Source organism: Myxine glutinosa, chromosome 3, assembly GCF_964187855.1.
Source record: "Myxine glutinosa chromosome 3, kmMyxGlut1.1, whole genome shotgun sequence".
NCBI classification, from domain to species: Eukaryota; Metazoa; Chordata; class Myxini; order Myxiniformes; family Myxinidae; genus Myxine; species Myxine glutinosa.
In genome coordinates this window covers 136,668,202-136,692,450 of record NC_136263.1, presented here as the reverse complement: position 1 = coordinate 136,692,450, position 24,249 = coordinate 136,668,202, and the positions used below count along the sequence as shown (strand labels likewise).

The following is a 24,249-nucleotide window of genomic DNA, read 5'->3' as shown; positions in this document are numbered from 1 at the left end:
TCTGAAGGAGGAAGAGATGGAACAACCAGCACAATGTCTCACCCACATCATGATGCGTCTCACATTCCCAAAAACATTTGCACAAAAATAAACAACCATGGCATGGTGTGGAGTTCTGTCGCCTCAGGTGAGTGGGTGTAGATGGTGCGAGGAGATTTCAATCCTAACTATCCTCTCAATGACTAACGTTCTTTACACTACCCGTGGTCTTTCCCTGCCAAACCATTGGCCATCTTACTCTATGCGGTTCTAAAAACCAAACTCCCATTGACCAAACTGTGGTGCTCACCAATTTGGGGTCTCACTCCCCCGATTCAACTCCCTGTGCCTTTGCACAATTTCAGGACTGGGTCGTGTGGCTCCCCTAGCAGGTCTACTCACCTGCACACCTCCGCCACTGCAGTTGCCTCCGAGCTTACCTGCTCCTTATCCTAACCTATCTAACTGGGGAAGGCCCTCCCTGGCACTTACCCCCTCGGTGCCCTCTCTGGCACTGGGCTACCCGGGTCCGTCCTCCGGATCCTCGGGCCCCATCCACAACAACTCTATCGGCTCCCAGAGCCCACCTGCGGCCTCACCTGGCCGACATCCTCACAGTGGCGGAGTGCCCAACCAACCACACACACTAACAGGCCACACGCCCAGCCATTTCCACGTCACTAATGCACCCATCCAAACACCATTCTGCCACACGCACCACAGATGCCAATATCCACCACAATTTACCTATACCCTCTACCTAACTCTTAAACTACCCTCCCCGGGTATTCGTGATGGGGGTCCATCCTCCCCATCTACTCACTTCGCACTAACCACTCCACTTCACGTTTTCCACCATACTCACTCCACACCATCCATTCCATACTCCATTTACTCCAGACCATTTATTCCCCACAACCATTCTCACCTGGATTTGCACACCTGTGCCCACACACCTTGTGCCACCTGCACCCTCCTTTCCTCCCAGGCTTCTTCATTCACTCAATGCACAATCACAATTATTCACTCATACACTGCTCCATACACTTTCACGCTCAATACAACTCACAATCACCTCACACTTTCCACAATACGCTGCTCCATACACTTTCAATTCTCCAAACCATTGCCTCAGGCACCCAGATTCTCCCACGCTCATACACACATCTTTCCCGAGCATTGCCTCTCAATTCCTCATTTCAACATGCTCACCAGCAAGAACTTCCATACCAATTCCTCATTCAATAAACCACAAACACACTGCATCATCTGATCTACCTGGTGCCCTTCTAAAACTCACGCTTCCCAGTCGCCCCTTATACTATTGCGCTCCCTCGTCATTATAATCCAACTAATCTACCTACGTCCCCTACTACAGGTATCATGTCGCTACTTAACCCTACCGTTACCTATTGTCATTTCTCTAGATCCTAATCCATTATCCAAACCCTCCCTGGCTTCGTTTACACCGCCAAAACCCCATAATTAATGCTCATGTGCCCGGGGTGGATGTGAGGGATGGTGGATTTACCATCCCTCCACATCGGGCATCTTCCACTATCAATTTTGCCCATCCAATTCTTGCCAATCAAAATTTGCCAATCAAATTTACCAATCATGCCAATCAATTTATCCATCAAATTTTGCCGATCAAATTTCACTGCTAATCATATTCCCTATCCCTACCCGTCCATTATTCTGAGCCTTGGTACGGGAAATTACATTTTCAAAGCTCGGCTTCGCAAAGCCGAGCGATGACTGCGTGTGGTTTGTCTGCCGTGGTTGGATCCGTCCGGCATTCGGTTCAGGGAAGGAGGTTTACTCGGGCTGAGATTCCAAGGTCCACCTCGGCACGGAGCCATCCGGTCTCCCGCCCGATGGCCCAATCTCGCCCGGCCGGAATGCCGCAACCACGCACCCACAGCCCGGCACGGACCGAGGGCTCGCGTCGGCTAAACGTCGGTCTAACCGCTGCTCCGTTTAGCGTCGATGCCCCCCGTACATACTCACACCACTCGTTCCGTTCCTTACTCACACATCCAGGTGTCTCCATACACTCCGTCATTGCACCTTCTCTTACACACCACCCAGGTACACTCATTCCGCTCACAGACTTCGTTACACACCTGACCACCGCACACCTTGGCACACACTCGTCGTTCGCACACATCATCAACACACCCTCGCGCCCACTCCTCAGTCACATACTCTGTGACAACCATGGGTGTGCACTCTTTTGCACACCCAATCACGCGCTTCACCACCAACTCAGGTGTGCATTCCCATGCGTGCTCAATCATTCCAGGTGTGCATTCTTCCATTCCAGGTGTGCATTCTTGCTCACCTGCCACAACCAACTCGTACTCCGTGTCACTCTCCCGACCACACTCTGTTGTGCATTCACCCTCACTCTCGACAGCACACTCACTCCTCAGCGCACACTTTTTCCTCACACACACCTCCGTTCCACAACTTTCTCGCGCACCTTCTTGCGCACCCTCTCCCGGTACATCCTCCTTACCACTCATAGGGGTGCATTCTTGCACACACCCAATCACCACGCACTCTGCACCTGTCGCACACCTCACCAGCGGCCTCTCACGAATGCCCGGGTCTAAACCAACACCCAAACTCACTGAATCTCCCCTCACACCATATACATTTCCGAGTATATCGCCACTCACCTCGGCACTTCTTCTTCGCTCCTCCTCCGCCACATGCAAACTCTTTATTTGGTCAGTAAGCACATCATCACTTTGCGAATCCAGACTTTGTACATTATCCACCTCTCCCTTCAATTCCTGGGCTATCTCCTTCGTCTTTTCAATTTCAATTCCAACTACTTTTTCTTTATTCACCTCGACGACCGCTGGCTTTATTAAAATTCCCTTTTCTACCTCAGCGGTCACCGGCTTTCCCATACCCCGGGTCGCGATCTCTATACCCGTCATTTTGACAGCGCCCTGCTCCGCTTCGCTCAACCCGCGCTTCTCGACCTGCTTTACCTCGTCGTGTGCCCCTCCCGCTCAACATGCGATCCATGCTCTCCCCACATCTTTGTATGCTCTCACCCATTCTGTCCCCAAATTTACCTATTCACTCCAATTTGCTGTCTAAGCTCTCAAATGTGGCTTCTAGCCCCCCGATTTGATTTCCCAATCCTCCAATTTGGTTTCCCAATTGCTCGATTTGGCTTCCCATTTCTGCCCTTGATTTGTCCCCCGACTCGCCATAAAGGCCTTCATTTGCTCCCAAAATAGGCCCCAATCCATCGGCGCCGTGGGCGCGGCTGCAGCAGCCATGCGCGAGGTGCCATTTTGTGCGCCTGAAACCTCTTGCGCGAGGCCGCCATCTTGTGCGCCTGAATGCCCCCCTACCACATCCTCATCGCGTTCCTCCTCCAATTCCTCCCTGGGGTCCTGGGCTGCCTCTAAACCCTCTTCTTCTACCCCCACCGGCATCCGATCACCTTGATCATCCATGGCACGATTTCATTTGGATGTTAAATAAGAAATTTCGGCCGCTCATAATTTTGAGTGCGTTAAGCGCACTTCGGGTCAAATCCCACTCCCGGACACCAATTGTTACGGAATCGGAGTACGGCACTCCCCTTAGCAAGGGGGGGTTAACCCCTTGTCTTGTTAAGCTGGCCGTCTTCGTTCCTGGTACCTGTAACGCTTCTCTGCGGAGGGGACTGATCAGGGTTATTGGTCCACGGTTTATCCCGAATACCTTTATCAGTCCCTCCGTAGAACAGGGAGACAAGTACCGCTCGAACCCCGGACAAGATGGTATTTGCCGAGCGGTTTAGCAGTCCGGAATCCGAGCTGTTAGCAATAGACTAAACCCGATTAAAAGCGGTCCTGTCAAAATCGTGCCACAGGTATTCAATCAGGAAATCACTAAAGCGATCGGACGAGAAGGAAACCAAACGGGTAAGAAATAACAGGGATTTATTAATTATTTACACAAAAACCAAAACCAAGGAAGAAACGAGAGGACGAAGAAGAAGAAGATACACAGTGCAATTCTTAACTTTACAGGCTTAACTTATTCCCAGGGACAATACAAACAGCACAAACTCACGTACACTAATGGGGGTTCTCAGGCAGGAATGCGCGGGAAGGATGAGAAGGGCAGACGGTGCAAAGAGCGGGCAGCAGGCAGGTCCGGGGATCGCGGCCCGACGTCGAGGTCCGCGTGCACGCACTTGTTCTTGTTCAGCCACGAAAAACCCGGTCGTCAGTGCTGGTTGGTATCGCGAGCAGGGCGTGCCGATTCTCATTCGCCGCAGGACGTGCGCGCCAAGCAAATGAGTGAACGATCCTCAACTTGTGCTCCTTGCTCATGCGTCTCTCTCCCTCTCCCTCTCGTAACTTGCTCAAGCGCCTCCCTCCACAGAACTGCGGTGGGGGCTCCGCGCAACGGGTTTTATCTCCACCCCCGTGGAACCCTCACGAACCTGCCAGATCTTTCTCTCTCCGCCCTCTCAAGCCATGCCCACTGATTCCTGGTTGGTTGGTAAGGGCTGGCTGGCTCCACCTTCGATGACGAGTGGGGCCACGCCCTTCTTCTCCGAGATGGAGCACATGGGCAATGGCATCTTGGGGCAATCAAACGAGCCCCAGCCAAAGGGCAGCGAACGCTGCCTTACTGGCACTTTTAGGAGGCTACGGGGATATTGCAGGGGATCCTATCTTATTTGATTTGATACAACGGAGAGTCAATTATTGGACACACGGCCTTACCTGGAACACAGAATAACGATATAACTATAGAGAGGTCCTATGATTCACTACGTGTTGTACATGGACTAACTAAGGTGCACTTATTTCAATTAACAGCCAATTAAGGGGAAATGTACACGGGTTTATTTATAAGGGAATTTAATACTAAATTTACAAAGTGAAGGTTCTAAAAATCGCAACTATATATATATATATATATATGTATATGTATATGTATATGTATATATATATATATATATATATATATATATATATATATATATATATATATATATATATACATATACATACATACATACATACATACATACATACATACATACATACATACATACATACATACGGCCAGATACACATTAGCTCCATTAGTCCCTGGTGTTGGGCTAGTGGCTAGGGTGCCAGCTTAGGATCCAAGGATCCTGGGTTCGAATCCCGGAATTAACGCCAGGGGGGTTGACTCAGCCTGTCATCCTTCCGAGGTCGGCTAATTGAGTACCAGTTCACTGGTAATTCCCTGCTTGTCGTAAAAGGTGACAAACAGGGTTGGCGGCAGGAAGGGCAGCCGGCCGTAAAACATTGCTTCAAAAAGGGGACCAAAAAAACAACAACCACGGTCCCCGAAAAGGCCAACCCCCACTTTGCGGGGAAAAATGGCCTCTAAACGGTGGTTTTTTTTATATTAAGATTTTGGCATCACACATCCTTAACACGCTCTGCTCATGGTAATTTTTGAAAAATGAATTCATGTCAAATTTGCGCTCTTTATGCTCATGCGAGACGTCTTATTTTGTTGAATGGTTTTGCACTGTACCTTATTTTCGGTTTTACAAGTGCAAAGCTCAACTGGTATGAATAAAACCCCAAATGATGTTCATCATGGACAAATTGTTGGGCCCTAACGTCATCCACCAAACCCGTGTTGCATTGTTCAAATGTTTTATATCACAAGTGTTTTCTAGGTTTTTCCTTCATATGAGTCTTCGAACCTGTTAAACAAATTTATAAATAGACGTGTTTAATGTAGCTTTTTGTTTTGGTTCTGTGTTTATTGTGGAATCATATTTTTAATGCCTGAATTTAGTCATAATCTGTTTTCCATCTTTTCTGAGATGAAAGATATATTTATTGTAAAAAAAATTTAAAGTGTGAGTTGAACAAAATTATTTTGTGACTGTCTGAGCTTATAAAATTACAACTTTATTTAAATATTGCTTTCACATTTTTCTTCTCTCGTTTCTTTGCAATCATTCATCGGCATATCTTATGTGTATCTGCTGCAGCCATTTGATATTTATCTCTGACTGAATTAAAACGGTGATGAAAACAAGTTTCATCATGTTGCCTTTTCTGGCAGAACTTGCTATTGAGTTCATGCTGATGGATTTCAGCTGGCATGGCCAAAGTCTGCTGCTGTAGATTTGGCATCGGGATTGAGGGAATAGGGTGTGGTGTAGATGAGGGGGCAAACATATTGCTCAGAGTAATGGAAATAGTTTTGGGGGTTCTTGTGATGCAAAGCCTTGCTTTATGTGGATCTCCACATCAATACGTGATCCCAATTAGAACTACAGTCGATTTGAACATATTTTTTTTTCAGGAATTTTTTTCTAATTTTCTCAGCATACGTTTGTTGATGTTAGTTTTTTGCTAATTGTGGGTAGAATACCTCCTTTTGGTACAAGTTTGGATTTGAATGCTTGAGGATCAACGATTGTTGTGTGAAAGAAGTTAAAAGGGATTGTTGTCACATTTTGCATTCACGGAGATGGAATTTTTACCCCCTAACCTCCCCTCTCACATCTCCTCCTTCACCTTATTTCTCTCCCTCAGCCTCCACATTTCTTTTATTTTTCTCATTATACTTGCAACCCTTTTAAGATCTCATCTAATTTGGTGTGCAGCACACGGTTGTTGGTTTGCTTCATTGCCGATGGGTGCGGCTGTGCTGCTGATACAATTCCCTCTGTAGGTCAGGGCAGGAATTCGTAATTTGTTCATGGTGCCGTGAAGGACACAGTGGGATCTTTCACATCCACCAACTATAGCTTAAAGATGAGATGCTCATTTAACGTCAATCCTCAATCCGAGGGACGGCACATGTATTTATGAATCACCCTGCCTGTGAAACACCAGGATGAGTGCATAACTGAGTCGGGATTTGAGCCGACTAGACAGTTTAGATGAGAGTGTGTGTACCTTTAGCCATTCTGTCAGCCCACCCTTGCATATAAAATCGGCATTCATAAATAATTACATTGCTTTTTTAAAAATGGTCTGTTGTACTTTCCTTGTGGGTTGTTTTGTCATTTATCTGCTCCAATGTAAATGTCCAGGACTTCTGGTATCTTCATGTACTCACTCCCTTAAACGTTGCATAAGTTTTGTTTATCTTCATTTGTTGGAGTCAAGCTGTGCAATGGTGTGGGTTCATAATGTTGCAAGCATGTATCAAAGTGATTCCTCTGATAAAATGTTATAATATAACCGACACTACAGTGTGTATAATTTCTCCATTTAATGCAGTGGTTCTTAACCTTTTTAAAGGTGCCGAACCCTAACGAAACCCACCGAACACTCGCGTAATCCCTCAAATTTGACAAAAAAAATTAAGAAGAATTGCATCTTAATGCGTTTTCTGTTCTTCTTTTTTGGGAGGCGATCTGGGAAATGCGTGGTTTTGTTTTGGCAAGGGCCACCCTCAAATCATTTTCGCATGCAAGCCTGCTCCTTTTCTTTGTTTTAATGTCCACCAGTTTCGAAAACGCATGCTCGCAGCGATACGTTGTAACAATCGGTGTGAGGATCTCAAGGAAAATTTTAGCGATGTGAGGATACCCTTCCATTTGGCGGCACCAAAACGTTGAGAGCATTGTTGTGCCGAAGAGTTGTTGTTGAGTCTGGCTCTGCTGAAGTTCGATGAGGTCGTCGAGGTATTGGTCGTTGACATCTGCCGTTGCAACGTCAAAAGTAAACGGCTGCCGCACCCATGCTGGGTATTGCTCTTGGTCGGGGAAGGAGCCGTCGAATGACTTTCCCAGCTCATCCAAGTGCGTGGCAATCGCTTGCTTCAGCTCCCCTGGTGCAGCAGTGCCTCCAACTTCAGACTCATCTTCGATCCCGCTCACGCACTCGTCCAGAAGCGAAAAGTTCGCGAAGTTGTCGTTCTCTGTTCGCCGCCTCCACAACGGTAACTTCTTTCGGAAAGTGCTCAGCTTTTCTTCAGATTCGATGACATTCACTCCACCACCCTGCATCTGGCAATTGAGATGATTGAGTGCGTCGAATATGTCAGCCAAGTACGCCAAGGCGAGGATGAACTCTGACTCCTGGAAGTGCGTTGCATGACAATGCTGGTGTTCTCGCAAAAACAGGGCTAATTCTACACGCAAGGCAAAAACACGGCTCACTACCTTCCCTCGTGATAACCATCGAACGTTAGCGTGGTAGAGAAGGACTTCGAATTCAGAGCCGATTTCATTGCACAGCTCTTTGAAGATGCGATGATTCAGAGCACGGCTTCGCATGTAATTCACAGTTTCAACGACGATTTTCAGAACATTGGCCAGTTTTGGAGGCAGGATTTTTGATGCCAGCGCGTGTCTGTGCAGGACGCAGTGCGTGACGATGATGTGTGGTGCGTCGGCCTTCACCAGCGCTCCAAAACCGGAGTTGCATCCCAGCATGGCTGGAGCTCCGTCCGAGCAAACTGCAGACACCATGTTCCACGAGAGGCCGTTGCTTCTGAAGAAGTCGTCCACAAGCTTCTTCACATCAGCTGCCTTCGCCGTTGTTGTGAGAGGCTTGCAGAACAGAAAGTCTTCCTTGATCTTGTCTCCTTTGACATAACGCACAAATAAGATGAGCTGGCTCAAATTCGAAACGTCAGTGGTCTCATCGAGTTGAAGGCTGAATTTCGTTGGGCTCGCGACTAAATCTGCAACTACCTGGGCGAGGATGTCGTCGCTCATGTCGTCGATTCTGCATCTGATGGTGTCATTTGAGAGTGGAACGAGAGACGACTTGTTTTCAGTAGCTTTTCCCAGCATGGGCTTTATGGCAGAGTGGCCAGACGGAAGCCAAACAGTTCAATCCAGGTTTCATCAGACCACAGAATCTTGTTTCTTACAGTCTGAGAGTCCTTCAGGTGCCTTTTTGCAAACTCCAAGCAGGCTTTCATGTGTCTTTCACTGAGGAGAGGCTTCCGTCTGGCCACTCTGCCATAAAGCCCAGATCGGTGGAGTGTTGCAGTGATGGTTGTCTTTCTGGAAGTTTCTCCCATCTCCACACAGGATCTCTGGAGCTCAGCCAGAGTGACCATCGGGTTCTTAGTCACCTCTCTTACCAAGGCCCTTCTCCCACGATTGCTCAGTTTGGTTGGGCGGCCAGCTCTAGGAAGAGTCCTGGTTGTTCCAAACCTCTTCCATTTAAGAATTATGGAGGCCACTGTGCTCTTGGGAACCTTCAATGCAGCAGAAATGTTTTTGTCGGCTTCCCCAGATCTGTGCCTCGACATAATCCTATCTCTGAGCTCTGCAGGCAGTTCCTTCAACCTCGTGGCTTGGTTTTTGCTCTGATATGCATTGTCAGCTGTGAGACCTTATATAGACAGGTGTGTGCCTTTCCAAATCATGTCCAATCAATTGAATTTACCACAGGTGGACTCCAATCAAGGTGTAGAAACATCTCAAAGATGATCAAGAGAAATGGGAGGCACCTGAGCTAAATTTCAAGTGTCATAGCAAAGGGTATGAATACTTATGTAAATGTGATATTTCAGTTTTTTCTTTTTAATATATTTGCAAAACTTTCTAAAATCCTGTTTCTCTTTGTCATTATGGGGTATTGAGTGTAGATTGATGAGGGAAAAATGAATTTCAACAATATCAGCATAAGGCTGCATCATAACAAAATGTGAAAAAAGTGAAGGGGTCTGAATACTTTCTGAATGTACTGTGTCTTGCGGTGATGTGGTTGGGACGTCAGGTTGACATGTTGAACGTCCAATCCGCTTGAGTTGCCTTCTTGTGCATATCATGAAATCAGATTTCCAGCTGCCTCTTTCGCTGTGAGCTGCACTGTGCACAATTGTCAGCAGGCAAATAGTTTACAAGCCTTTTGAGATGCACTTTGAAATCTTCTATCCATTTAAATGGCTTGCAAATGTGAAATTGAAGTAAAGTTTGTTGTTCAAGTTATGCAGTTTGTATCCACAATATTTGTTAAAGTGGGTTGGGGGAAAAACCAAAAACCCTACAAAACCTGGTTATACTGGTTGAGTTGATCCAATCAAAATGCACAGTTTGCTTTGATGTTGTGAAATGTCCATTTGCATAGTATCTCTTTTGACAACCATTTTAAAATCCTGTTATGCAATCTTGGAAAATAGCAAGTGTGCTTACAAACGGCTTTTTTGTACAGGGGTTAATAAAAGGAAAAAAGAAATTGCCATTGCTACTACACCCTTCACTGTCAGAGCTATTTTCAGTCTTTGCTCCCAGTACTTACAGATTCAAGTGTTTCACCTTTTTTTTTTTTTTAACGGCGTGGCCCATCGGGAAAAGCAGTCTAGAACTCTGTTTGTTCATCCGTATGTACATTAACGTGAAAAAGTAAGTACACCCCATGTAAAGAAGTTTTGACTTTTTCAACATTTCAACATACAGCTATTTGATCTTCATTTCAACAATATTTATAGATAAAGGTGATATAATATAACAAATATCATGAAACATTTACATTTTGTAGTCCATTGTATAATTTAAATAAACATAAATGCAAATTTCGCATGTGGAAAAAGTAAGTACACCCCTGGCTTTAATATGTGGTGTTGCCCCCTTTGGCAGAAACAACCTCAAGTAGGCGTTTGGGACTGTCTACTAGTCTACTAGTCTGACTGTCTACTAGTCTCTGACATCGACTGGGAGAAATTTTTGCCCACTCCTCCATGCAGAATTCTTTCAGCTGTGCGATGTTTGAGGGGTTTCTTGCATGCACAGCTCGTTTCAAATCCCTCCACAACATCTCGATGGGATTTAGATCCGGGCTTTGACTTGGCCATTCCAGAACCCTCCATTTCTTTCTTTTCAGCCATTCCTTGGTGGATTTACTGGTATGTTTAAGGTCATTGTCATGTTGCAAGGTCCACCTTCGGTTGAGCTTCAACTTTCCGACAGATGGCCTCACATTATCCTCAAGCACCCTCTGGTACAATGAAGAATTCATAGTGGATTCTATGATGGTGAGCTGCCCAGGCCCTGATGCAGCAAAGCTGCCCCAAACCATAATATTTCCACCACCATGCTTTACAGTTGGTATCAGGTTCTTGTGGTCAAATGCTGTCTTTGGTTTTTGCCAAACATGTCTTCTGGTACTGTGGCCAAATAGCTCTACCTTTGACTCATCTGTCCAGAGCACATTGTTCCAGAAGTGCTAGTCTTTGCCTAGGTGTTCATTGGCAAACTTTAGTCTTGCCCTGATGTTCTTTCTGGACAGCAAAGGTTTCCTCCTTGCACACCTCCCATGTAGATCAAATTTGTGCAGCCTCTTTCTAATGGTAGACTCGTGCACTTTGACATCAACAGTGGCAAGAGCTACCTGTAGGTCCCGTGATGACATTCTGGGGTTCATAGAGACTTCTTTCAGCATCTTCCGGTCTGCACTCGAGCTGAACTTGCTGGGGCGGCCTGGCCTGAACAAGTTGGCAGTTGTTTGGAATCTTCTCCACTTATAGATCATCTTCCGGACAGTCGAATGATTGATTTCAAATTGTTTGGAGATCTTTTTAAATCCCTTCCGAGACTCGTAGGCATCTGTAACCTTCTTTCTGAAGGCCTCAGAGAGCTCTTTTGATCTAGGCATTGTGACGCCGCACACTTCAACAACAAAGAGCAAACCAAACTAAATGTCTGACGTTTAAATAAGACAGGTTCCTCCAAGATCCTCTCTAACGATGTTCTAATCATTTGCCCCTGAGCTGGTGCACCTGATTCTAATTTTAGGTATTTGAAGTAGTGATAAATTAGGGGTGTACTTACTTTTTCCACATGCAAAATTTGCATTTATGTTTATTTAAATTATGCAATGGACTACAAAATGTAAATGTTTCATGATATTTGTTGTATTATATCACCTTTATCTATCAATATTGTTGAAATGAAGATCAAATAGCTGTATGTTGAAATATGTTGAAAAAGTCAAAACTTTACATGGGGTGTACTTACTTTTTCACGTGACTATGTATGTATGTATGTATGTATGTATGTATGTATGTATGTATGTATGTACCCTCACACATATACCAGTCAGAGCTGAGGATCTGGTCACATGACGTCTGATGCCATTAAGGCGTACAACGGCTGACTCCACACTCTGCCATTTTGATTCCAATGTCGTTCATGCCGAACATATCGTCGAACCTGTCATATGTCACAATCGCCATGCTCTACCTCTACGTTTTTCATTCAGTGTGAAACACAAACAAACCGATTGTTAAAATAATCATCAAATATCATAAGCATAGACGTTACGGATCTTCCAATGACACAGTACGTATAGGCCTTAGGCTTGATGCCTTCATGCCTCACCTTCAGGCTGCTTCGTACAAATTAGCCCAGGTTTCTTCATACAGTCGTGTTCTTTTCGTAGTAGTAACAATAATAATAATAATAATAGCAACAACAACAACAACATGCATTTTAAAGGCCATTTTCCCTGCTAGAGCGGGGGTTAGCCTAATAATAATAATAATAATAGCGTTTATACTAATCATATCGTAAATATAATCGTAACACTGCAATCCCTTTTTGTTATTGCATGGTGTATAGATTAAAGTGGTGTATGGTTCATGAATCGATGATAAGCGGTGTGCGGAACTAATAACGCGGAAGTAAGGAATTACCCTCGGCTTTTTATCGTAATGTCATTTTCATAATGATAACGTAACGTTAATATTATATTAAATCTAATCGCAACACTAATCCCTTTGTAGTGACTGCAAAGTTACTGGAGGTTAAATATATCATCTTCTATATCTGAAAGTCGTAGCAGTTTTGTGTCAGTCCGTCATTACGTCTATGATGTTATTACGACGGCTGACTCCACCGACAGACATTTTAATTTTCTAGTTCACCTGCTCACGACGGGAGTGGCAGGAAGGGTCATTCCTCTTTGGGGTATATAGATTACAGTCGATCTATGATCAGGTCTCAAGAACATAGGTGTGTGTTCATTTACCAAGTTTCTTGTGGAGAGATTGCCAAGTGGCTTCAGCATTTGAGCAAGCACTCCATTCAAAACCGTTAAGGAATGGCTGGTTTGGCAAGAGCTAACTCGCTGCTTGGTAAATGAGCACAACCCAGGCTTCCTCCCTTTCAGTTTCGTGTTAAACAGCAGGAAAAGTGGGTTTCATTGGTGGTTTTCAAAACAAAACCTGAATTGGTGGGTTTCAAAAGGCCGCTATGAAAAACTCCACTTTAGCGCCAGGAAGGGTCATGTTATTTACCCAACCCTTGTGGGGTATATATATTACAGTAGATCTTCGCTGAGTTCTGTAAGTAAAACTTACCTTACGGATGTCGGGATTCCTCTAAATTTCTTTGTTTAATATTATTAGCAGCATTAATGACTGTTTAAAAAGCTAATCATATGTGTTTGTGGTTTATAATATTTTACAAGCCCAGCTATGCCGCTGTTCGACTTCCGGTCTTGTTTTCTAATGCTCCCAATTGCATCATTGTTATTTACCAATTCTGGACTTCAAACTCTTCGTACTTTTACGTTTGTGGGGGTAAATGAAGAAATACCTTAAAGCAAGTTCAGAATGTGTAGATCAGCATGATCCGAGTGTCGCGAAGAAGAGGAACCCATCTTAATGTACATAAGTAGAGTCGAATGTCCTTTTAAGTGTTTACGTGTCTCGACACGGAGGAGTGGAGTTGTGCTATCTCGGTAGGATCTGTAAGGTTAAATCCCCTGCGTGTAAATGCCTCTTGTAATTTTTCCTAATGTTCTTACAAAACTTAGCCTGCCAAACAACAACTATAGCAAATGGACTCATTCGCTCACCAACCCGCCCGGTCCGACAAATCCGGCACATTTGCCGATCGACACATAAATCCCGCCTCACGACCGCCGACGTCATCGAAACATTCCTGAACAGCGACTTGACTCCACCCCCCGACGACTCGTAATGAGGAGGCCATGCCCTGGCCTTCGTGATTGGTGGAGGCGCGATGGGATGATTGAGTAGAGCTCAGTGATTGGATAGAGTGTGACGTCAGCGTGGAACATTCGAGAGCTGAGGGAAAAGACGCGGTCTCGCGCATGTTTGAGTCTCTTGGTCTTGACATTTGTTCAAGGCGGTCACATTTCTTCATGGTCCGGCTTTGTCGCGGGCGGTGGCGCATCTTGGCTCGTGTACGCTTGTGGAAAGAGATTGAACAAGAGAGGTTCGGGGCAGTCGGCAGCACGAGAAGGATCTCATGTTAGGACTTGGAGGAGCTTGTGTTTCCCACGCGGTGGTTTGGAGGCTACGAACGATCAGCAAGCCTTACCAGCCATTTGGGGACGCAAAGCTGAGTGCCGGCCGATTACCAAAGCATTATTTATTTTACTTTCGTTTCCCCCTTGTTTGTATATGAGTCTGAGTAGGGGGCTCAAATTAGGAAATCGTTTTTACCTCATTCCTTTTATTTGGGTTACACTTACTTTTAATAAATTCATTATTTGTTGAATTTTACTTTTCTTGTCCTGATTCGTTTCTTTCTTCTATGGGTACGGATAACCCCTGCATGTGTTTCCGATCAGGTAAGACCGAGCATCTCACTACCGCCAAGTTGGGTATACGCCTCGGAGTAAAGCTCATTTCGGTCATTCGTCAGCTCGGGGATCTTAATCCCGGGCAATGCGATAGTATTTTATTTTGTTTTATTCAGCTTGGCTGACTTGCTGCCTTTGCTGAGCCAGTTGTGAAAGAATGGATTTACTTTGGGAATAGTTTAACACGAGGCTGGAAGAATTCCTCTTTTCTCTCGTAGATAGATAGAGATGCACCTTGGTTACCTCTCAGAATCACTTGGTGATCTTGTATAACAATAGCCTGTTAATATTCTTCCCTGAAATTCTTCTACAAGCATACTTGTGCAAATTTTTAAAATTTTGCACATTAAAGTGTTTGCTTTATATTCGTACTAACAGAAGTCCTTGGTAAAAATACCACAATTTAAGAAGGTGCCTTTTATTATTGTGCTGATTACAAGGGCTAAAATGGAGGTTTGTATATTTCTTAACAGCAAAAATTTTTTTTTTAAATATCTGGGGTGATCAAGGCAGCGGTCTGTTGCCTATACACCGCCTTGGTTCAATTTTTTTTTGTGTGTGTGATTGAAAAAATTTGAATTTGCCATAGCTTTGAATTCATTTGAAGCAACTTTTACTTAATTATTTTTTTCTCTCTGAGGGCTGTTTGTTTCAGTGTGGGACAAAGACTATTAGCCGTGTGTGTGTGTGTGTGTGTGTGTGTGTGTGTGTGTGTGTGTGTGTGTGTGTGTGTGTGTGTGTGTGTGTGTGTGTGTGTGTGTGTGTGTGTGTGTGTGTGTGTGTGTGTGTGTGTGTATATATATTGCATGCATCTTATGTCTATGGCATTTTTCCAAAGAGCAAGTCACTGGAAAGTTTAAACTGCCTCTTTGTTTGTGCTTTGAGCACACGTGGCAAGGTGGAGTGGTAAATTGGCACCACTGACCACTCATTCATTTACTCGCTGTTCAGCATGGACAGTGTGTAATCAGATGTGTGGATTCGATGGGAAAAGGGTCTGTTTGGAAATATTTCATTTCATTTGTGAGGTGAAGGTGATGTTTCACAGTTCAATCAAACCCTAAAGTCCAATTAGATAATGGCTTATTGGAGGATAGGTTTTACTACCAAACAACCTTTGTATACCTTCCCCATAAAATAAAATGAGATAATCAAAATGTCTAAATCGTAAAATGTTCCCATCTCCACGCTCAAATTGCAGCATTATGGACCATGACTTAAGTGTGTACAACAAAGTATGCTTGTCCAGCTTGAAAACCCTGCCTCACCACCTTGGGAAAGGTATCTTTATGACACCTTCTGAATGAAAAACATAGGGGCAATACCCCTGGTGCTTAGCTGGTACAATAAACAGTATATGGCACTGACTAAAGGAATTGTAAACCAATTTCAATGCTTGCTCGAAGACAGGACAGCATGTAGAATCATACTAACATAATCACAAGACTTGAAACAAACATAAAAAATACCTATCTTGTGGAGCAATCCCCCCCTCCCCTCCCCCCTCCTCCCGCCCTGTGTACCTTCTCAGACCCCAATTTTTCCAATGTCTTGAACAAACATTGGTACATCACGGATGATGAAGGCTGTGGGCTGTAGGTTGAAGGCTGTAGGTTCTGAGAAAAAAGCAAATACCTATTTCGGGAGGCAAGCGCCCCCCCCCCACCCCCCCATAGACCATTTGAACCACCTTTAGAGGCCATGGGGTTGGCCTTTTTTGGGCACCTTGGTCCACTTTTTGAAGCAATGTTTTATGGCCGGATGCCCTTCCTGCCGCCAACCCGTTGGTCGCCTCTTGCAACACACAGGGAACCAGTGAACTGGTACTCAATTTGCCGACATTGGAAGGATGATAGGCTGAGTCAACCCCCTGGCGTTAATTCACGATCGACCGGGATTCCAACCCAGGATCCTAGGATCCCAAGCCAGCACCCTAACCGCTAAGCCAACACAAGGCTTCACCCCATAGACCACTTGAGACCCAGATTTCTTATATATATTTTCGTATTATTATTATTTTTTTTTAATGGCAGGAACCAATTTTCGTACAATACGGGCGATTAAGGTTGTGTTCAAGTTTCATCAGAATTGCATGTATAGTTTCTGAGAGGAAAGCAATTACCTATTTTGGGGGGAAACCTGGATCCACTTTCACCCCTTGTAGACCTGGTTAGACTCCGGGATTTTTAATGCAGTGAACAAACTTGAGTTGCAACATACCAAATATAAATTTAGCCAAGTTTGGTCGCAATCCCATCAGCGGTTTCGGAGAAGAACTTGCAAGTGTTTACGGACTGACGGGTGGACAGAGCGCCATCCCATAAGCTCCCCTAAACTACGTTGCAGGTGAGCTGGCAACATATCTTTCAGTTGATGTTATGCTGAAGCTGAGTTTTGGACTTGTGTGTTGTCTAAACACAACATCGTTCAACAAGGCTCTTGTCTTGAAACCATGAGTCATAGAAGGCTGGAGTTTCATTTTTGGGACACACAAAGTAGCAAGCAGGAAACCATTTTCGATCCAATATTAGTTGCTCTTGAATCAAGTTCATATAACTTTGCTTAGAGTGAAGCATTGACGACATTTCAACAACTCTGTTTGCCCGATGAATGTCAGAAGTCACTGCTTTTGTGTTGTGCTATTATTATATGCACCCTATTGTAATGTATTGGTATTTGTATGACAACAAAATATCTATAACAATTTATCAACTTCACAAAATATTAATAAATTGGATTACAAAGCATCCAATTGTGTCAAATACACTAAGAAACATCACATGTGCAGTCAGTGACCAGCATTGATGGAACCCAAGAGAGTACATTTCATGACAATTCATTGATTTAATGCTTAATAGTTCATTTCTGCATGTGTTGGCATAAGGTTAATAATGAAATATAAAGACAATGGAAGATCAAGGTTTTGACATTCCTGCATTTTTAGGTTTGAGTGTTGAGGAGGGGGGCAACTGTCCTATTATAATTTGATGATGTCCTTATTGAATACTAGCCGAAAGCACCCGGCGTTGCCCGGGTTCTTTTTGAATGAATTTACTTCTATAATTCAGCTTTTACTCGCGGCCGTAGAAGATTGACTACTATAATTCAGCTCAGCTTTTAATTGCGAAATGGGCCCAGCCTGGCTGAGGCGGCCTCGACCGGCCTCGCCACCCAGCCTATAACCTTCCCGGGGCCCTTCCCGACATTTTTTGTTTGAGGTTTCCTCCTATCTTTCACCGTTCAGGAGATTAGTGCATGCAGACAAACAAACAAAAACTTTATTTTATATATATACTAGCAGAAGTACCCGGCATTGCCGGGCGGGGGAGGGGAGGGGAACGGAGGGGGGGGAGCGAGCCCCTTGGCAAAGCGAGCGATTTTTTTTTTCATAGCTTTATAGCGTTCATAGCGTCATAGCGATTTTTTTTTCACAGCGTCATAGCGTCATAGCGTTCATAGCGTCATAGCGTTCATAGCGTCATAGCGTTTCATAGCGTCATAGCGATTTTTTTTTTCATAGCGTCATAGCGTTTCATAGCGTCATAGCGATTTTTTTTTTCATAGCGTCATAGCGTTCATAGCGTCATATCGTTCATAGCGTCATAGCGTTCCTAGCGTCATAGCGTCATCACGTGATCGCTCTGAGAGAATCAGCGCCCACCAGCTCTGATTCCGTTGATTCCGTGCGCTGAAATGCGCTGAGGTAAATATGAATTAAAAAGATGGATCGTCAAATATTTTGAGTTCGGCCATGTTCGTCCCACGCTCAATGGCCATGTCTATGTCACATATCAAGCACGTAAGCCTCTCCGTTTAGGAGTCTATCGGTAACATTACACACACACACACACACACACACACACACACACACACACACACACACACACACACACACACACACACACACACACACACACACACACACACACACACACACACACACAAACTGTGTTTTATATATATAGATATAATAATATAATATATATATATAACAGATAGATAGATAAAATGCCATATTAAATACTGCTTGCCAAAGTGCTTGTCTACGAAGGGTAGTAAAAACAGGAAGTCCCTGTAAATATCATAAATATTCTCTTTTAGCTCATATAACCATGTTCTGTGATAGTTGCATTATTTAATTAGTTTCAAATTAAATTGTTTTGTGTGCACATATATCTTTACAATTCCATTCTAGCCTCAGTTTCCTGAAAGTCATGTGCTCATTTTAATTTTTGGAAAATGCAATCCCTGGAGTTTTGGCTACATACATACATGCAAGCATGCATGCACACATGAACACATACATACATACTTCAGGATTAAAAACATTTTTTATACATACATCGTAGCTCCATTATTGTGTGATGATGAAAAATGACTAATTTTTTTTTTCTTGTAAACCTGCTTATGAAATAACTAAAATTGGAAGCATTTTTTAGTCTGTACTTCATTACTGCCTTTGTCCTGCAGGATGAAGTCCTTGCTGTAGAGGAGAAGGTAGTGGTGCGGCTACAGGACCTGTTGCAGTGGGTGAAATGGGCTGAAACCCCAGCCTGGACACAGGGATTCTCTGTCCCTGGCTGGCCTTCACAGACGCCTGTGGTCTATGGGGGTGGGCGTGAATCTACATCTTGTGTTGGGCCTCAATCTTTGTCGGGCTCTTGTGGTCTTGATGTGCCATTTGACCAGAAAACTGACAATGTGAATGAACCATCAGCTCATGTTGACCAGCAACAAAATGGTCATATCCACACATCTGCAGGTGAGGCTTTGGGATCTTAGTTTTCATCTGTGAATGATACAACCTGTGGTGTCTTGCTGAGATGTAACACACAACTTTTCAAGATTGTCTGATTTTTTTTTCTTTCTATCTGTTATATAACTAATACACCTGCTCCCTACAGGAGCAGCAGGAAGAGTCATGTTATTATCCTCTCTGGGGTATATCATGCTAAAATACGCCATTTGGTGTCTGTCTGAATTTTTGACGCCAATACATTCCATTGTTACTTATCCAATCTCAACCAAACTTGACAGGATGACTAAGGGTTACACAATGAAGGTTGTAGCGCGTTCATTTGCCCCCCTCCCCAAGGGGGTTTTCTCCCCTGAGTGGGATTTCTCTGCCATTGCCATCAATGGGGTTGCATGTTGAGGTGTATATCATTAAGTTAGCTTTATCATGGCGTTTCTCCAAGGCCGCTTCAAAAAAAAAACAAACCGATAATAGCATAATATTAATGTTATTACAAAACAATATTAATACCATTAATATCCCACCTCCCCAAGGTGTTTTTCACCCTTGAACAAACGCCGAGTCTACATTTATAAATACCTTATCATGGCGTTTCCGTGGGAGCAACGGCCCAACGGCCTCCACCAGAAGTAAAAAGATTATAAACCACAAACACGTATGATTAGCTTTTTAAACAGTCGCTAATTCTATTTATAACACTAATATAACACTAAATAAAGAAATTTGGAGGAATGCCAACATCCTTGAGGTCATTTTTATTGTCCCCCATCGCACCGCGGAGCGAAAGGGGTTCTATGGTTTTCCCCTCCGTCCGTGCGTGCGTGCGAGCGAGCATGCGGGCGTGCGTGCGAGCGAGGGTGCTTGCGTAAACGAAGGACGGCATTCGAATTTGGTGTGTGGGTGCAACCCACGTCAAAATCCAAGATGGCCACCGCCATGTATGTCTGAACCTTGTGAGAGGAATATCTTGAAAAATAAGCGAAGTACCAACTTCTAATCCGGTGTGTGGGTGTATCTAGGCATAAGGAAGAACCCTGTTGAAAATTGGGTCGCCACTTCAAAATCCAAGATGGCCGCCGCCATGTATGTCTGAACTTTGTGAGCTGAATATCTTGAAAAATAAGCGAAGTACCAACTTCTAATCTGGTGTGAGGGTGTATCTAGGCATAAGGAAGAACCCTATTGAAAATTGGGTCGCCATGTCAAAATCCAAGATGGCCGCCGCCATGTATGTCTGAACCTTGTGAGCTGAATATCTTGAAAAATAAGCGAAGTACCAACGTCTAATCTGGTGAGTGGGTGTATCTATGCATAAGGAAGAACGCTATTGAAAATTGGGTCGCCACGTCAAAATCCAAGATTGCCACCGCCATATATATATATATGTCTGAACCTTGTGAACGAAATATCTTGAAAAATAAACGAACTACTAACTTTTAATCTGGTGTGTGGATGTACCTACGCATAAGGGAGAACGCTATTGAAAATTGGGTCACCACGTCAAAATCCAAGATGGCCGCCTTGCATCTTCCACTTTGTCAACTCGCATCACTTCACCGACGGGGGACCTAGGCGTAATGCTTGTTTACAGAACGAAGATCTACAGTACTACGGTACTCTACTGAGCGAAGATCTACGCTACTCTTTATATCCTACAAGGGTTGGGTTAATAACATGACCTTTCTGGCGTTTTTCGTGGGGGCCTTTTGAAACCCGCTCCTGCTGTTTAACACGAAACTGAAAGGGAGGAAGCCAGGGTTGTGCTCTATTTGCCAAGCAGCTAGCTAGCGCTTGCCAAGCCAGCCATTCCTTAACGGTTTTGAATGGAGTGCTTGCTCGAATGCTTAAACCACTTGGCGATCTCTCCACAATAAACTTGGTAAATGAACACACACCCAATGTTCTTGAGACCCGACCATAGATCGACTGTAATCTATATACCCCAAAGAGGAATGACCCTTCCTGTAGCTCCCGGAGTGTGCGGGTGTACTCGTAGATTAAAGTAGATCTAGGCTCGGCTCCATTAGTCTGTGGAGTATGCAAAAAGTATATTATGCCTCAAAAATTTCAGGTTTCCTTCCTTTCAGTTTTGTGTTTAACAGCTGTAGCGACTGTTTAAAAAGGTAATCGTAAGTGTTTGTCGTTTATAATATTTTATTTCCAGTAGGGGTGCCCCATGAAACGTCACGATAAGGTATAGTACATGTTAATACGATGTTTGGCAGAGGAAGAAAAATATTGTTAATATATTAATGGGTGTGGGAGGATAAAATTGATAAAACTAAAAAACGGGAGACGGTTGGGGGGATTATGTTGGTGTAAAAATGGAGTGGTGAAAGTATAAATAAGCTGGGAAGAGATCAGTATGGAAGGTATGGACCATGTCAAAAATTCATCATGTTTGCTTCTGTTATTATGCATGTAAATTACTATTTGTTTATATTTGCATGCAGCATGAAAACAAGTAAGCTCACACTTTGGGTAGAATAAAACTTCATTGGAACCATTAAATCCACATTTGATTTTTGGCTTTCCACACGGATGTGGACAATTGTTGCATGCAGTCATCCAAACCGATGTTGATTTTCTTTGTGACATCACATAATTTCAATTTTTTTGATGCACAGAGATTAAAACTTTTTGTTGTAAAGTTTTAAATATTGCTGAAATGGTGAAAGGGCTCTTGTTTAATTAAATGCAGTTTTGTTTTGAAAACGATAAGATATTTGAAGTGCATAATTGATATTCAGAAAAGGTTTCAACTATTGTTGCCCATCAATGCTAAGCAAAATGAGGTTGCGTGGGCTGTGGATATAGATATAACTTTGAGGCCGTTGAGCTTCATTAAGGTGGTCACCATAAAGGTCGTTAAACAATCGAGAATATCTGTACTTGCCCTACACTTTTAGTTTTTTCTGTCGACGGAGATCAAGGCCTTTTTGACGATAAATACAGAAGCAGAATGAATACTGAAGCTGACCAACATTAAACCTGACGTTCCATTAGTTTGCTAAAAAAAAGCAGGCACATCATCACATTAGAATGGTAAGATTACGATATTGAAGCACGAGTTGTGTGCTTTGATTTGCAAAATAAAAAAGTTCATTAAACGTTCCATTAAGACCTTCAGCAATTTTTACATGGTCCGCAAATTTTTACAGTGTAGCCCGTGCGGCAAAGCCGTCTATAACAATGTTTGTCTGTCTGTCTGTCTGTATGTATGTATGTATGTATGTATGTATGTATGTATGTATGTATGTATGTATGTCCCTCACAAACGTACACCAATCAGAACTGAGGATCTGGTCACATGACAGGGGTGATGTGATGTGATTACATTTGTGATGTGATTACCGCATACGACGGCTGACTCCACATACTGCCATTTTGATTCATATGCCGTTCAGGCTGAATATGTCATCGAACCTGTGATATATCACAATCACCATGCTCTACCTATAAGTTTTTCAATCAGTGTGAAACTCAAACAAACCAATTGTTAAAATGACCATCAAATAATCCGCTTCCGGTCCGGTCTGGAGAGGACGCTGGCGTTATTTGTTCGCCGCTTCTCCTTCTCCGACTGGGTCATTGTACATAGTCTGCTTTTCTGGTGGTCGTGGCGGCTTTTTGGCCGTTGGGTCTGCTCTCTACTCGGTCCCGGCTCTGCTCCTGGCTTCGCCTGCCCGGCTCTTCCACTGTTTCCTCAGGCCCGGTCCCGTTGTTTGTGGCCGTTGTTTGCGGCTGTGGCTGTTTGCCGCTGCGGCCTTTGTTGTCTTGGCTTGCGGCTGCGGTCGTTTGCCGCTGAGGCCTTTGCTATCTTGATTAGCGGCTGCGGTCGTTTGCCGCTGCGGCAAGGCCTACTCGTCCTCCTCGACCTTGGCCTCTTACTCGTCCCTTCGCTCCTGCCTGGCATGGCTCTAAGGTACTCCGCCGCAAGGCTTCTTCTGCTCAATACTCACTCCACCCCATCATGCATCTCTGCAATCGAATACCACGGACTCCTGCGACGACCTAGATACATTCATAGAGGCTCCGGTCATAAGTTTGTTTACTTACAAACAGGTCACTTCATTCCCGTACTCTGGTCGGCTCAGCGCACTCCCACTCATCGTCCCAGCGCACCTGGTCACAGCAACGCACATGATCGCACCTCCTGTCTACAAACCCTGGCTAAATCACCTGAGTTCATCCCCACCGTACAAAGCAACATCAAGCTCACCCTGTTCAATACCCGGTCCCTCCACAACAAAAGCCTCATCCTGAACGACTACATTCTGGAAAATAAACTGGACTTTCTCTGTCTCACTGAAACCTGGCAACAACCACTGGACTACTTCTCACTCAACCTCACCACACCCAATGGATATTCTTACATCAATAAACCACGCTCGGAGGGTCGAGGTGGTGGAATTGCCGTAATTCACCGACAGGACATCAAGACCAACCTCATCTCCATCTCATCTGCTCCATCATTTGAACACCTGGCTTTTAAACTCTCTGGTCACACACAGTTAGTCATGGCTGTCGTCTACCGCCCTCCCAAACCACACCCATCATTCCTGTGTGATTTCTCCTACTTTCTGACCCAGCTATGTTCCCTCTCCCCCTCAATCCTCCTCCTCGGTGATTTCAATATCCACATGGACTCCACTGACTCCACAATAACCACTGACTTCACTGATTTACTCACCTGCTTTAACCTCACTCAACATGTCAACTTTCCTACCCATAACCGTGGTCACATTCTGGACCTTGTCTGCTCTACTGGATTAATTTTGCACCATCTCTCTGGCTCCGACCTCACCCTCTCTGACCACTTAGCCATCACTATGACCATCAACATCCCCACCCCAGCACCAAGGCATTATCGCACTATCAACTTCCGTAAGCTAAACGCTCTTTCACCTACCTCATTCTCATCCACCCTCTCTGAAAAAATGTCCACTT

At 44.2% G+C, this 24,249-nt stretch overlaps 1 protein-coding gene across 1 annotated transcript in view; it reads left to right on the top strand.

Moving 5' to 3' along the window:
• The window catches only part of LOC144891230 (uncharacterized), a 151,301-nt gene extending 127,970 nt beyond the window's left edge, over window positions 1-23,331 (top strand). The window contains exons 10-11 of the mRNA XM_078773619.1: window positions 19,014-19,305; window positions 23,010-23,331. Of these exons, the coding sequence (XP_078629745.1) occupies window positions 19,014-19,305; window positions 23,010-23,107 (390 nt within the window). The 3' untranslated portion in view covers window positions 23,108-23,331. The remainder of the gene's footprint in view (window positions 1-19,013; window positions 19,306-23,009) is intronic.
• The last annotated feature ends 918 nt before the right edge of the window (window positions 23,332-24,249 follow it).